Raw genomic sequence first — 15,958 nt, 5'->3', positions numbered from 1 at the left:
GCCAGGTGGTTAGGGCGTTCGATTCGTAATCTGAAGGTCGAGGGTTCGAATCCCTGTCACACCAAACATACTTGCTCTTTCAGCCGTGGGAGTGCTATAATATGCAATCAATCCCAGTATTCATTGATAAAAAGAGTATTCCAAGAGTTGGCAGTGGATGGTTATGACTAGCTGCATTCCTTCTAGCCTTACACTGTTAAGTTAGGGATGGCTAGTCCAGATAGTTCTCGTGTAGCTTTACGCGAAATTCCAAAACAAAAACAAAGGGGCATGCTTGAATAACCCTTAACATGCTAGACAGGTCTTTGAATGTCACGATGTTTTAGTGAGTTACATTCAAAATTTAATTAACATACTCAGTTATCATGTTATGCGAACAAATTTGACATCAAACCATAGATAATAAATAAATTATTAATGTTACAAAAGTGTTAAATTCTTAATTGTAAAAGGATTTAAAAACAACTTCGGCCCGGCATGGCCAAGCGTGTTAAAGCGTGCGACTCGTAATCTGTGGGTCGCAAGTTCGCATCCTCGTTGCGCCAAACATGCTCACCCTTCAACCGTAGGGGCGTTATAATGTGACGGTCAACCCCACTATTCGTTGGTAAAAGAGTAGCCCAAGAGTTGGCGGTGGGTGGTGATGACTAGCTGCCTTCCCTCTAGTCTTACACTGCTAAATTATGGACGGCTAGCACAGATAGCCCTCGAGTACCTTACAAGGCAACTTCTCTTTGGCAACAGACGAGTCGATTGACATCAGTTCAATAGCACAGCAACTAGTTTTTGTTCGTGGTGTGTCGTCATCGTTTGATATCACAGATGAACTAATCGGCATGGGTTCCATGAAGGATCAGACAACTGGGTCTGCTATATTCGAGGAGACAGTACGACTGTGTAGTAGTGTTTCATTGGATTTCACGAAACTGGTAAGTGTGACAACTTATGGAGCACCAACCATGACCGGAGAAAGTAGCGGGCTGGTAGCACTGTTGATGAAGCATCGTGGAAAGCAGAACAGACAGTTGGTGAAGTTGCACTGTATTATTCACCAACAGAACCTGTGCAGTAAAGAACTTGGTTTTCAGACACTGATGGCATTAGTGACGAAAACCATTAATTTCATCAAATCACGAGAGTTCAATCACCATATTGCATTTGTACAACTTCCAGAATCTCCAAAAGGCATATCTACAGTTAAAAAGTATCCCTGTATATAGTGTCCAGTAGTTACTGTTACTAAATTTACTGAATTTAGTGTAAAATTAAGGTTTAGCACGTGTACTGCATCAGATATTCCCAACTTAATGTGAATAGTGTTAAACGTCATGATTTTGATGCTGCACAGAACACGTGAACGCTTTGAGCACTTCTCATCTGGTCAACGGCACTCGCACTACCTTAGCTTTCCTAATGTCACAATATCGAGGATGTGAATGCTTGTTATAATTGGAATAGAAAGTACATGCGCATCAAAAGAGTTAAAAATTACCACATCTGTTTCTGCAACACACACCATCTGGTAAATGTTGATTAAGTAGAGACACGAATAGATTTAAAACTAATTGTTGCCAATATTCAATAAATATATATTTTATGCTAAAAAGTCAAATGAGTTGCATGTTTAAACTAGAATATAAAACTTCTAAATTCATTCTCTTCACATTTCCGATGGACTAGCACATGGAGTAGTTGACAGATAAACTAACACGCATATTTATTGAAATGTGGGTAGATGACAGATAAGATAGACAAAACGCTTTGTGTGGTAAACGGGGTCATATACTTTTATATTTGTAAATATGTACAATAAATGCATAAAATACGTAGTTTTAACAAGACGTAAAAACAAGTGGAAATAAATTAATTTTACACAAGCTTATCAAGTCTTCAACTGGTCACCCTTAACGACTTTTATCAATTTTCATCTGAAGATACTTACTCAAGAAAAATCAATCGAAGGCTAGCCTAAAAATCGCACTCTGATTATTAAAATTATCTGCTTGGTAGAGCGCGTTGGATGCCCGGCATGGTCAAGTGGGTTGAGGCGTTCGATTCCTAATCTGAGAGTCGCGGGTTCGAATCCCCGTCACATCAAACAAGCTCGTCCTTTCAGCAGTGGGGTGTTATAATGTGACGGTCAATCGTACTATTCGTTGTTAAAAGATTAGCCTAAGAGTTAGTGGTGGGTGGTGATGACCAGCTGCCTTCCCTCTAGTCTTACACTGCTAAATTAGGGACGGCTAGCGCGAAATTCAAAACAAATCAAAAAAATCGCAAACTTGCCATCTACTGATTATAAAATAGATGATCTTGTGTTTAATAATTTCATTAAGTGTTAAATTCTCTCTTATATGGTAAAAATATTTACCTTTCAGTAACAGGTAATTTGATATACCTATAAAAAGATGGATAAATATAAAATATGTTGCACTTTTGTTCTCATACATCTGTATCAGTTAAAAATGGAAAGAACGCACACAATTGTTTGCTTATTCAAAGTTAATCACAAAGCTAACCAATGGGCTATTTATACATTACCGACCACACCTACCTAAACTCACTTTCTAGCGTTGTAAGTCCGCGGACATGCAGCTGTGCCACTTGGGGGCGCAACGCATACCTCTGAGTTTATCTACTGTCATTAGCGCAGTAAATCTGTGCGCTTAGAATTAAAATATTCTTGACTGATACATTACTGTGCACGAAAGATATATATACGAGGTATGTTCAAAAAATACGCGGACTGTTTGAATTGCGCGGCTCCAGTTTGTTCCAGGGGAATCCGCTTGATGTCGCTAGGTTCGCACAGATCAGCTGATTACGACGCCATTTCCCGATTGCAGATATCTTCATTTGTGTATTAGCTACGTGAGTGAAGTGCGATTTTTTCGTTTGGCGGATTTCAGAATGAATGACCTGAAGGAGCAACGACTTGCTGTGAAATTTTGTGTTAAGCTTGGAAAATCTGCGACTGAAACTTTTGCTATACTTAACTCGGCTTTCGGTGATCTTGCTATGAAGCGTACGGCATGTTTCAAGTGGCATGAACGTTTTAAAGATGGTCGAGAGTCCATTGAAGATGATGAGTGTCCTGGACGTCATTCCACGTCAACTGACGACCCACACGTCGACAAATTCAACACCCTGGTGCAGGCAAATCGACGTCTGACTGTCAGGAAGCTTGCTGAAGAGTGTGGGATATCAGTTGGATCTTGTTTCGAGATTTTGACCGACAAATTGAAGATGCACCGCATTGCTGCGATATTTGTGCCACGCAGAACTCGTGAGTTTTTGGCCAAACACTCGATCACTGTTCTTCCCCACTCCCCTACTCACCTGACCTTGCACCTTGCAATTTTTTCTTGTTTTCCAAACTCAAAAGACCCTTGAAAGGAAGAAGATTTGAGACGATTCCCGAGATTAAGGCAAATGCGACGAAGGAGCTGGAGGACATTACAAAAGAAGCGTACCAAGACTGTGTCAACAAGTGGAAACAGCTTTGGGATAAGTGTGTGCGTTGGGGAGGAGAGTACTTTGAAGGGGTCCCAGACCTGTAACTTTTAAATAAAGTACATTTTGTTTTATGACGTCAGTTCGCGTATTTTTTGAACAGCCCTCGTATAATGCACTTTGATAAGGAACTTTGAAAATACAAGACGAAACCAACGAGCTAAGAAGAATTGTAGCGATTTGAAATAAATAAATTTATGAAAGTGTAAGTCTTTGTTATGTAGATAAGATAGAAAATTCAATTTCCTTAAAATAAAGGAAAAATGAAAAGTGGTATATTAATTTTAATTTAATAATATTTATTTGTTATTGTTTTAAATATAATTTATTTTAAGTAAATGTATATAATATCTATAATTATGAATTTACATCTACTTCTATTAATATTGATTTAAAATGTTAAATTCAAGAGTGAAGTTTACGTTTTCACGAATAGTTTAAACACGTGAACTTATAAAAAGTAAACTTATCACGTGCGTAGTAACTGATTATATCAAAATAATGGAATATAGAGCATTTTATTATATTTGAAAATTAAAGACTTCACTATGAGTTTCCAGATATATCAAAGTCTAAAATCAGTTTGCATATCTCAGTTTCATAGCCTATAAAAATATAAAGATTGTTTTTTTATTTTTAGACGCTCAAAAAGAATTCATAAATATGCAACGACTGAGACGTAATTTGTTTCTTCTGCTGTTGGTCTGTGTTGTATTTGTTCTACGGAAGTCTGCAATATTTATAAAGAAAGAAACATCTTCTGCACCTCATCAGGTATAGACACTTAAACTACTACTGGAAGTTTTCTTCTCATCTTTTTAAATTCACTTTTCATTCTACTAATGTATTTTAATTTTGAGAAAAGTGCCAAAATACAGAATTAATCCCTGTTAAAGTACACACTTTAACCGAAACCAATGAACATCTTCAAAACATATTTACAAAAACAATTCAAGACAGTCATAATAAATCGCTCACACACACACACACACATTCATATTCATCGGTTCGATTCCCCGTCACATCAAACAAGCTCGTCCTTTCAGCAGTGGGGTGTTATAATGTGACGGTGAATCCCAATATTCGTTGGTAAAAATCACAACCCTAGAAAATTACAGCATTGAATAGAGTTATAAAAATTTGAAAGAAGCATATTACGAAAGCTTATATTTTCATCATTAAAGAGACTGGATACGTTGGATAAATGTGAAAACAATATTTATTTACGGCACTGAAAAAACACTTTGTGTATATATATATTTACATTTATAAAGAGATTATTCCATTTACTGGATCAGTAAGCATATATAAAGTTTTTGTTTTCTCAAGATAGATCTCTATGAGACTAGAAATCAAGTTGAAATCAAGTAAGGTTTGGAAAAAGCATCCATATCATCTAAATGTATCATACTACAGATTTATAAATATATGAAAACTGAAAAGAAGTGTCATGATAACCATTGAGTCTTAATTATAATTAATTATTACTTTAAATTATGATTAGCAATTAAACGCATCATTGTAATATGTAAAACATAGTGCTTTATATCCTTCGCCAAAGAGTTAGGAACACATCTCTCCCCCACAAAAACAAAACAACTTGTTTTTCCAAATGAATGTATTTCTCAATGTTTTAATACTTTATACAAACACGGGATAATAACTCCTTTCATTTTCCAGAAAAGTTCGATGACCAAGTTTCGAGAGAAGATGATAGCCTGAAATATATCGAAGAGTGAAGAGAGTGACAGATGTCTGTAAAAAATACAACATGAAAGGAGAATTTTCTTCATACAACAAACTTATTCGTGGTGAATTTCGTTACGTTGCTCTAAGAATCAATAATAAGTCATTGCTAAAACTCCGAAGTAACCGGGGCTACAAGATGGCAACGTGTATAAATCTTAAGGCTGGAAGCAGTAGTGCTTTAGGATTTTTATTTATCGTTCCAAATAATCGACATAAATATCCTCATGGTGATGTACACTTAAGAAGCAGAACTCCTTATATTTGCCTCAGTTTTGAAGAATATAAAAATGGTTCATTTCCTGGCTTCTTCCTTTACATGTTTGTACGTCATCCTTTTACACGACTAGTGTCCTTCTATCGTGATCACATTCTTTACCATTACAAACTAAACAATACTGAAAGAACACCGAATCTGCCAGATGTTCACAGTGAACTGACGCTTCCTCTGAAATACTTAGAAGGAAAACCAATTACCTTTCGAGATTTTATACAGGTTGTGCTTCGTGCTGATTTTTACAATCCAAAGACATTTGACTACCATTGGTTACCAATATGGATGACGTGTGCACCTTGCCATATCCAGTACAACTTTATAGGAAAAGTAGAAACTATGTCTGACGATCTGATATACCTAAGTTCACTCAAAGGACTCACGGCTGAGTTAGCGGAACGATCTGAAGTTATGTGGTTATATCATAGTGAAAGGGCTAATGTCAGTTCGTCAGAACTAACACGTCAGTTTTTCTCAAGTATTCCAAAGCATGAGATTGACCAGTTGTATGAGAAATACGAGTTAGATTTTGAATTGTTTGACTATTCTCTGAAAGATGTTTTATAAGTAGAAGTACATGTAATCTGTGTGTATTTATGTTTTGGATTTTCACTTATCCTTTTGCCTTTGATATTATAATGAAACAGTCTAACAAATGTTATATTCATCATCTATTATAAACTATACAAAACGTTTTATTTGTATGTTTTCTAGTTTGCCATACACACAGTTCGAAATAACCACATAGAGTTTATAACCATTATTTATCACTACTATAAACAAATAATCAAAGTCTCCAACTTTCTTATACTATACTAATGAAGTCTAATAGATTCTAAAATAGAAGACCATTTAATTTTATGTTTTTAATTACTCAAATTTCATTGAGAGGAATATAATAAAATGTTAAACGGTTAAATAGTGTTGAAAAGGTTTTAAATATTATATATAAATATTTTTTCAACAGTTTCTAATGATGTTCCTACAAAAGAAGATTTAGAGATTTATTATCCATTTGTTGTTAATAAATATAAATATAAAGTAGTAGGTATATAGATATCGTATCTTTATAACAAAACTCTGATTATTATAAGAGATTTTAATGGCTAAAAGTAGAAATGAATATGAATTATAGGCTACAAAAATACAGAGAAACAGAAAGATACTTGAAAACAATTCGTCCGTAGAGCTTTAATATATGTTTGGTTCACTGTGTTTCTAAAATTATTAAGGTAGCATATTTGAAGAACATGTATCACGTTTCGTCCCTATTTCAGTAACGAGTGGGCTTGTACCACAAGCTGGTGGTACAAACTGGTAAAAAACACCACCATTCTTCTTGTAAGTCAAATGTACTGAAAATTTCCTTTCTATCTCGCATGTAGATAGTAACCCTAAAAACTCCAGAGCAGTTGAACTAGAAAATATAAATGTTGGAGTGACCAAGGTAGATTGCAAACATTGTGGAGTGTATGATGTATGATATTATGGATTATTGTGTTTATAAAATTTTTCTCTTTGTTGTGCAATTATTTTAAAGCAAATCTTGTAGTAATATCAAGAATTTAACAATATGACAAGTCATTATCACATATTACTAATGTAGTGTTTGGGCTTATAACGAACCGATCCATTTGCTGCCATCAGAAAAGTTTATAGAGAAACTTTGTTATTTTTTCATAGCTCTGATTGAAGATAATTTGAATTTGACATGTACCTGCATATACACACACTGTTTACAAAACCACATATTAAATTCATTTTAATACATCTTTCTCTTCTGCTTTTTATAATGTTGTTGTTTCAGCTTTGACATTAGTAATTCTATTTTTTGTATATATATATATACAGCATGAAAAATATGTGTATTCGTCAGTTTGTTCGCTGTCTAATTACTTCTAGTTCACTGGGCCAATTTCAATTAAAGTTGTCCGGCATGACCAAGCATGTTAAGGCGTGCGACTCGTAATTTGAGGGTCGCGGTTTCGCATCCCCGTCGCGCCAAACATGCTCGTCCTTTCAGCTGTGGGGGCGTTATAATGTGACAGTCAATCCCACTATTCGTTAGTAAAAGAGTAGCCCAAGAGTTGGCGGTAGGTGGTGATGACTAACTGCCTTCCCTCTAGTCTTACACTGCTAAATTAGGGACGGCTAGCGCAGATAGCCCTCGAGTAGCTTTGTGCGAAATTCAAAAACAAACAAAATCTATCAAAGGGTGTGGGATGATAACATGGAACAAGGACATATTAATTGGGTTCACAAACACAGCTAACTCCCATTATTGCTGTTACTTAGCATTTAATATCTTTTCCATAAGTTATCGTTACCACATTCATAGGTGACGCCACATCCTTACACTAAAAAATAAAAAAACTATTACATTTACAATAAAACAACACACACTGTGGATGAAGGCTCACATACATGTTATATATCTCAGAGGGTGCGTCATGGGTCAAAGTAAAAAAGTGAGAATAATTAAAGAACTTACTCTTCATATCAACCTTAAGGTGAAGTAGAAACTGGAGTTTATGTAGTTATTTTCAACTCTAGCCTATGAGACACTTCTGCAGCAAATGACTGTCAATTAATTAATAATGTGAAAAATGTGGAAATACGTCAGAGCTGGTTGTTGATAGCAGGAAACAGAAAGAACTACTACCTCCACAACTTTATCCGCTAGCTCTTCCTACTACCTCCACAACTTTATCCGCTACCTCTTCCTACAAAGTCATCCTGACCATTGCAAATTATATATTTACGGAATTCTTAAAGCATATAAAAGGGTAATAATGAACATTGTAACAATAATATCTATGTTGTAAATAAATTGCACGAAATCTATGCTAGTTCCTAATTTAGTAGTGTAAGACTAGAGGAAAGGCAGCTAGCCATCACCACCCATCACTAATTCTTGGGTTATTGTTTTACGAACAAATATTGGGGTTGAATGTAATATTATAACGCTCCCACCGCTTAAAGAACAAACATGTTTGTCATGACTGGGATTCGAACTTGCGATCCTAAAGTTACGAGGCGAGCGCCCTAATCAACTAACCGTGTCGGGCGTATCCCCTTATACCAATATGGCTGTGCGACTTTAATGAAGAAATTGTTTGGCTTGTGTATGGGTTTGTCGTCGGGTTTTATGTTGAAATGTATAGCTCAGAAGTCTCCCCTTATTTCACAGTTTTTACAGTGGTTAGAATTGTATATTTTTTTAAGGTTTCTATCATGTGTTTTTTCACCGGTCTTCAAGTTAAATTAATAAAAAATCAAATCTTCAAATTTGGAGGTGTTGTAATAGCATGGTTGAAACGTTTCTTTAATAACAAGTATTTCCTCTCGATTACTTGAGTTGTGGTAGTCTAACTCTCACATTTAAAAATTGTCGGTGTATTATTTTTGAATTTCGCACAAAGCTACTCGAGTGCTATCTGTGCTAGCCGTCCCTAATTTAGCAGTGTAAGACTAGAGGGAAGGCAGCTAGTCATCATCACCCACCGCGAACTTTTGAGCTACTCTTTTACCAACGAATAATGGGATTAAACGTCACATTATAACGCCCCCACGGCTGAAAGGGAAAGCATGTTTGGCGCGACGGGGATGCGAAACCGCGACCCTCAGATTACGAGTCGCACGCCATGCCGGGCCATTGTCAGTGTAACCTTAAAAAAGATACTGTTTTATATCAATACGATCTGTACAGGACCGGCCCGGCATGGCCAGGTAGTTAAGGCACTCGACTCGTAATTCGAAGGTCGCGTCACATCAAACATGCTCGCCCTTTCAGCCGTGGGGGCGTTATAACATTACGGTCAATCCTACTATTCGTTGTTAAAAGATTAGCCCAAGAGTTGGCGGTGGGCGGTGATGATTAGCTGCCTTCCATCTTGTTTTACACTGCTAAATTAGGGACGACTAGCGCACATATCCCGGGTGTAGTTTAACGCGAAATTCAAACCAAACCCTCTTTCACCTGCAAGTGCCTTCTGTTTTACACACCGGCAGCACAGTTCATATTGATAGCCATAATTTTACTAGTGGTTCCTCTCACCCGACTCTTGGTTCAGCTGTTTGCCTCCCTTTACTAAAAACTCTTCTCCTGCTTTATTGGTCACCATAATCAGACAAAGTTTACTGTATTTCTTTCCATTACATTAATTTCCGAAGATAGGAACGGGCTAGGCCTCATTTATTAAGGACAAGACTTCTCATGTCACTGTTGGTGCCGTTTTCTGAAAATTGAAAGATTTAAAATTAAAATGTTTTCTTAAACTAGATTTTAAAAGTATTGAAATCAAATCTTTTGTATGACATGGGAAGCGACATTGCCGTTCATCATTCGTACTTTGTCCACCACGGAGAATCAAGTCCTGGATGTTAGTGTTCCCATTTTTTTATAATCTCGAGTGTTTTTGTTTATAAAAAAAACTATTTTATCATATAACTTTAAGTTGTGAGGAATTAGGGAAACTGGAATTATTTGAGCAAATGTATCAGTTAGATGTTGATAAAAATACTGATTTTTTCTAGCTTAATATTTGTTATCATCACGCAGATATGAAGCGTAAATAGGCAGTTTTTTGTTGTTGTTTTTTTTACACAGAATGTTAGGTTGATTAAAACAGAATATTATCTGTAGACGAACAACCCAGATGAAGTTTGTATTTCTCTACAATCTTTCCTGTCAGTTGATTACCTGTGACAGTATGTGCCGACTGTTCCAAGGTTTTCAACCCACAAAAAGTTGTTAAACTACGAGAAGGTTTGTTTGTAATTAAGCACAAAGATACACAATTGGCCATCTGTGCTCTGCCCACAACGAGTATCGAAACCCGCTTTCTAGTGTCGTAAATCCACAGATATACCGTTGTGCCACTTGGAGACTTACGAGAAGGAGTGTTTGTATGTTTTTCTTATAGCAAAGCCACATCAAACTATCTACTGAGTCCACCGAGGGGGATCGAATCGCTGATTTTACATTGTATATCCGTAGACTTACCGCGGTATTAGTGGGGGGCCCTACGAGAAGAAAGAAACTGATGAAAATTTTGAAACTGTGTTGATGTGGATGTATTTTATTTCTTTATTTTTAATGTATGTTAATACAAGTAGATCTAATCTAGTTATTATAATCAAACTCAACAAAATATACAACAATCTAATCAGCATGTATACATAATTTAAAGATATTTTGTCTTTTCCATTAGTTAAACTTGATTTTTTTAATGATTATTAGACCAATAATATTTTGCAACTAGTCTAATTAGATGTGTCTAATAGTCCTATAGCTAACTTTAAAAAATGCAGGGATATCTATATACAGTGGAAATCATCAAAGATATATAAAAAGTTATTAATAAATAAACTACAGTTCAATTTTTGTTTGCATAATATTGTTGATATTGTTCACAAGATGTCGCTTCAATATTTCAGAACTAGTATTTGAAATCTACGTGACAAAAGAGAAGTTTATGAACATTCAATAACAATAAACACTTTTTGTACTTTATATTACAAACGTTTTAGACGTTCCTTTATTAAATAAAGTGAATTTTCTAAAACGTGTGTGAAATGCAATCAAACTTTAAAATATTCTAACTGCTAATCAAATTCATATGTAATATATTTAGCATAAATTATACAAATTCTCCCTGCTCTCTATAAACAGTAATTTCGAATAGAGATTAAGCTACACTGGTACTTCATAGAAACACTGGTGGCGTGTGTTTTTCTTATGGTAAAGCCACATCGACCTATCTGCCGAGCCCACCGAGGGAAATCGAACCCCTCATTTTAGTGTTGTAAATCTGGAGACATACCGCTCTACTAGTGGGGGGCCGCCAATAGCGACTTGCTTAACTCAAATGAGTTAGAAGTAGGAATTATTTAATAAGAGTATAAATATTTATTGAATGCATGTAAATGATATAATGTTGCCTTTATATGCAATTGAAACACCGAAAGTTTACATATTGTTACGTATGTGCTATCATCAACCGCTCTAATATGTTTTCTACATTATAACATTGATGATAAGACATATTCAAGGAAAGTATGAAAATGTGGTTTTTTAAAGTTGCTCTTTGATCTTTAATAAGCTTTTTTTAAAAAAAAATGTTTCTTTGTTTTTGAATTTCGCACAAAGCTACTCGAGGGCTATCTGTGCTAGCCGTCCCTAATTTAGCAGTGTAAGACTAGAGGGAAGGCAGCTAGTCATCACCACCCACCGCCAACTCTTGGGCTACTATTTTACCAACGAATAGTGGGATTGATCATGACTTTATAACGCCCCTACGACTGAAAGGGCAAGCATATTTGGCGCGACGAGGATGCGAACCCGCGATCCTCGGATTACGAGGCTATGCCGGGCCAAAAAAAATACTGACCAGCAATGAAAATTTTCTAGCATATTTCTGCGTGACTTTTAAGAATAATGTGTTTGAACTTCTTGAAAAATATACAAAAGAATATTCGGTTTCGGTTGACCTAACTTACAGAGACTATACTTGGGCTACCCAGAAGTTAGGACGAACGTGGTAATGATGCTGGACTATAGATTTCGGGTCAGTGGTTTGTGTCACATTACTGAAAAAAAATTTCACCTTAGTATATTGTTACAAGAATGACCAGTTTTCGATCAAACAATAGTACTCGAAAGTGTGTGTTGGGTGCTGTTGACTTACTGCCTTCCCTATAACTTATTATTTTAAAATTAAGGAATGAAAATGCAAATATTATCTCTTGTGTAGCTTTAATCGAATCAAACTAAATATCATTATTCCATTATGGTAACCCAACGGTTGGCGTTGAATGCTGTTTCCCAGCTGACTTATTTCTAGTATATCAGTTAAATAGAAGTGACGACTAACGAACATAGCCCTTATACGATTTGGGTGTGTGTGTGTTTTCTTATAGCAAATCCACATCAGACTATCTGTTGAATCCACCGAGGGGAATTGAACCCCTGATTTTAGCGTTGTAAATCCGGAGAAATACCGCCGTACTAGCAGGGAGGGCGATACTATTTGGAGTAAATGTTCTAAAACGTATTAAAGTGCTAAAATTAAATGACAAATAAAGTAAATTATTTAACTATCTTGTTACAGTTTTATTCGTCACACAAAATTTTGAAACTCATCACGATATGTGACCATAAGTTAATAGTCGATACTAGAAAGCCCAAAAATAAACTCTTTTCCACTTCAATGCATCAAAAAATATTCCATGCTAGTATGCAGCTATCTTATTTTGACCTATGTTCCTTATTATCCCCACTTTTGAGTAAGCTGGTAATTCATATTTTACACTTTCGTATCAAACTTCTTTCACTGTGCTAAAACGTCTTCTCTTAAAGAGTCCCCCCAGTGGATTTGTTTGTTTTTTTGAATTTCGCGTAAAGCTACTCAAGACTGCACTAGCCGTCTATAATTTAGTAGTGCAAAACTAAAGAGAAGGCAGGTAGACTGTTGAAAGGGCGATCATGTTTGGCGCGATGGAGATGCGAACCCGAGACCCTCGAATTACAAGTCGAACGTATTAACCCATCCGCCCATGCCGTCCCCCAGTGAGACAGCACTACTTTTCTTTCCAATCACACACTTCAGGACAAGACATTTTCGGTCATCGATGAAAGAAAACTCCATCACCAACCTAGTTTCTAGCTCTATGTCTTCAGTATATTGTGAAGTTTACGGGATTATTTTAATATGATAAAGACAATATAACCAGTATAATACCAAACACGTACAAGTGGGTCCGGCACGGCCAGGTGGTTAAGGTACTCGACTCGTAATCCGAGGATCGCTGGTTCGAGTTCCCGTCACATTAAACATACTTGCCTTTTTAGCCGTGGGGACGTAATAAGATGATGGTCAATCCCACTATTCTTTGGTAAAAGAGTAGCCCAAGGGTTAGCGGTGGGTGTTAATAACTAGCTGTCATCCATCTAGTCTTCGAGTAGCTTTGCGCGAAATTTTAACCAAACCGCTTACAAGTGTTCTCAATTTCCTGAAGTTCGGTTGGAAACAAGGTGTTCCTTAGGTTTTAATTTAATAATCATTTCAGACATTCAGTTTCGTGAATTATTATACAGTAGCATGTTTATCTAGTTGTTACCAAAACTATTAATGGACTAACAATAATAAAAACATGACCCAGATTACAATCAAGCAGTTGTATAATACATGTTAAACACCAATCGAAAATTGCCCGTTGTTGCCGAATTCGAATGGCAAACAAACCAGAAAAGAAATAAAAATTATAGAACTTCCTTGAATGAAGTGTATCGTGCTTTCTCATTGGTTGAAACGTTCCTAAGTAACATTTTTGACAGGAATTCATTTGATAAGCAAGAACATTACCAAACTAAAAAAAAACAAAAAACGAACTCACTTTAGATAGTTCGAGCATATAACTTGATACGTGAGTATACGTGTGTGGTTAAATGTTCATAAAATGACACATATGTTCATTTTGATATTCGCTAAAAATTAAAAAATAAACTTTATTTTCTAAATGCTTTTACCGGTAAATATGAATAGTCGAGGCCACTGCTGACGTAAATTTGACGGAATTTATTATTGTTTATTGTGTAAAAGGCTCGAAAAAATTGGTTATTGTTGAATTTCTCCAGAACTTCCTTTTTTTTTATTGCGATAGTCAGTATAACTGTCCTTGAAACTGTTGGGGTAAGAAACAGCTTTTGGCACTCTGTGAAACAACACAACAAACAACAATCGTCAGGGTCGTAGTAACTTGTGTTTCTTTTGTAAAACATTGCTCCAGATAAAAAAAAAATATGCTTGATCTTCTGGTAAAGTGATGTTTCGCCTACGATACAAAATTAACCAACAAAAATAATACAGATGAAATTAATATTATGCAAGTGACACGATAAAAGGTAAATATAATTTTATTACAAAACTAAAAGCATAAATCCACGCTTAACTTCTAGGGAGAAAGTACCGGGTTTCTTTTAAGTTGTTGTTGAGTTTAGGAAAATAAATGAAAGGTTACTGGGGCTACTGTTTTAAATGGGGCTAAAATAATAAACAGTTCATTACGTCGTCAAATATACATTAACAATACAATCACGTAGTATTTAAATTAATCACAATATCTCACCTTTTGCCTTTTTAATGCTCAGCGGAAGGTCTGAAGGCTTATAACTCTAAATATATAATTTCGATACCTGTGGTGACCACATCACAAATAACCCGACATGTACCTTTGTTCTGATAACAAACAAAATATTTGCCTTTTGATAAAAACAGAATTCCAAACGGGTTACGGATCTAATATTTTGAACTTATAAGCAAAGTGGAAGGTTTGTTTCGTTTTGTTTTTTTAATTTCGCGCAAAGCTACACGAGGGCTATCTGCGTTTCCCGGCCCTAATTTAGTAGTGTTAGATTAGAGGAAAGGCAGCTAATCGTCACCACCCACCGCCAAATCTTGGGCTACTTTTTGCTAACGCAAAGTTGGATTGATAGTCACATTATAACGCCTCAATAGCTGAAAGGGCAGCATGTTTGATATGAGGGGAATTCGAACCCGCGACCCTCAGGTTAAGAGTCGTGTGCCTTAATTACCTGGCCATACAGGCCTAAATGGAAAGACGCTAGTTAACAGCGTTCAATGGTAATTCTGGGAATCTTCTTGTTTGATAGAGTTCGTGTTTTCCGTATAGCAAAGCCACATCGGGCTATCTGCTGAGTGCACCGAATGGAACTGAACCCCTGATTTTAGCTTTGTAAATCCGAAGACTAACTGCTGTACCAGCGAGAGACCATGTTTGATAGAACAAGGGGATTGAGATAGGTTGTGAACTACGAATGATTACCCTCGTGATTTTTAATTATAACGTAGAACAAAGAACACTGACGACAGACTCACGAAAACAACTGTATAGTATTGCATTAATGTACTTCATTTTCTGAACAAACAGTGAATCGTGTTATTTAAAAACTTTGAAATATTCAGTTTGTTTGGAATTCTCCGTAAAAATATGTCTACTCTTTGGTTTCATTCTCTTAAAATCTGTTTAGTTCAACAATAAACAAAAATTACAAGATGAACTGCACAAAATATTTAATGTTGAATTTTGCTTTCTTTGACTTGAATTAGGGTGATTTTTTAACACTCAGCTCAATGATAGACTGTTAGTACATTAATTAATTACTTTCAGCTTAATGAGTTGTGTTGTGTATGGAAAAAGCTATAAATTAAACAGTTTTACCCAAGTACATCTCCTATCAGTTTCCTTCCACAAAAGAAAATAGAGCACAGAACACGTTAAGCGTACTATATAATTTTATCATGAATGTTTTACATATTTTATATGAAAACATTTATCACATTGGACTACCGACTAATCGTTGTTTTTTACGTTATTAAGCAACACTTTAATCAGTTTTGTTAA

At 35.7% G+C, this 15,958-nt stretch overlaps 1 protein-coding gene across 1 annotated transcript; it reads left to right on the top strand.

Annotated features, from left to right (window-relative positions):
* The first annotated feature begins 5,284 nt into the window (after positions 1-5,284).
* Positions 5,285-6,100, top strand: LOC143251598 (carbohydrate sulfotransferase 11-like). The gene has a single exon (XM_076502868.1). It carries the CDS (start codon positions 5,285-5,287, stop codon positions 6,098-6,100), a length of 816 nt encoding a protein of 271 aa, XP_076358983.1.
* Positions 6,101-15,958: the final 9,858 nt, after the last annotated feature.

This window comes from Tachypleus tridentatus, chromosome 6, assembly GCF_004210375.1.
Source record: "Tachypleus tridentatus isolate NWPU-2018 chromosome 6, ASM421037v1, whole genome shotgun sequence".
NCBI lineage: Eukaryota > Metazoa > Arthropoda > Merostomata > Xiphosura > Limulidae > Tachypleus > Tachypleus tridentatus.
This window is presented reverse-complemented; position numbering and strand designations above follow the sequence as displayed.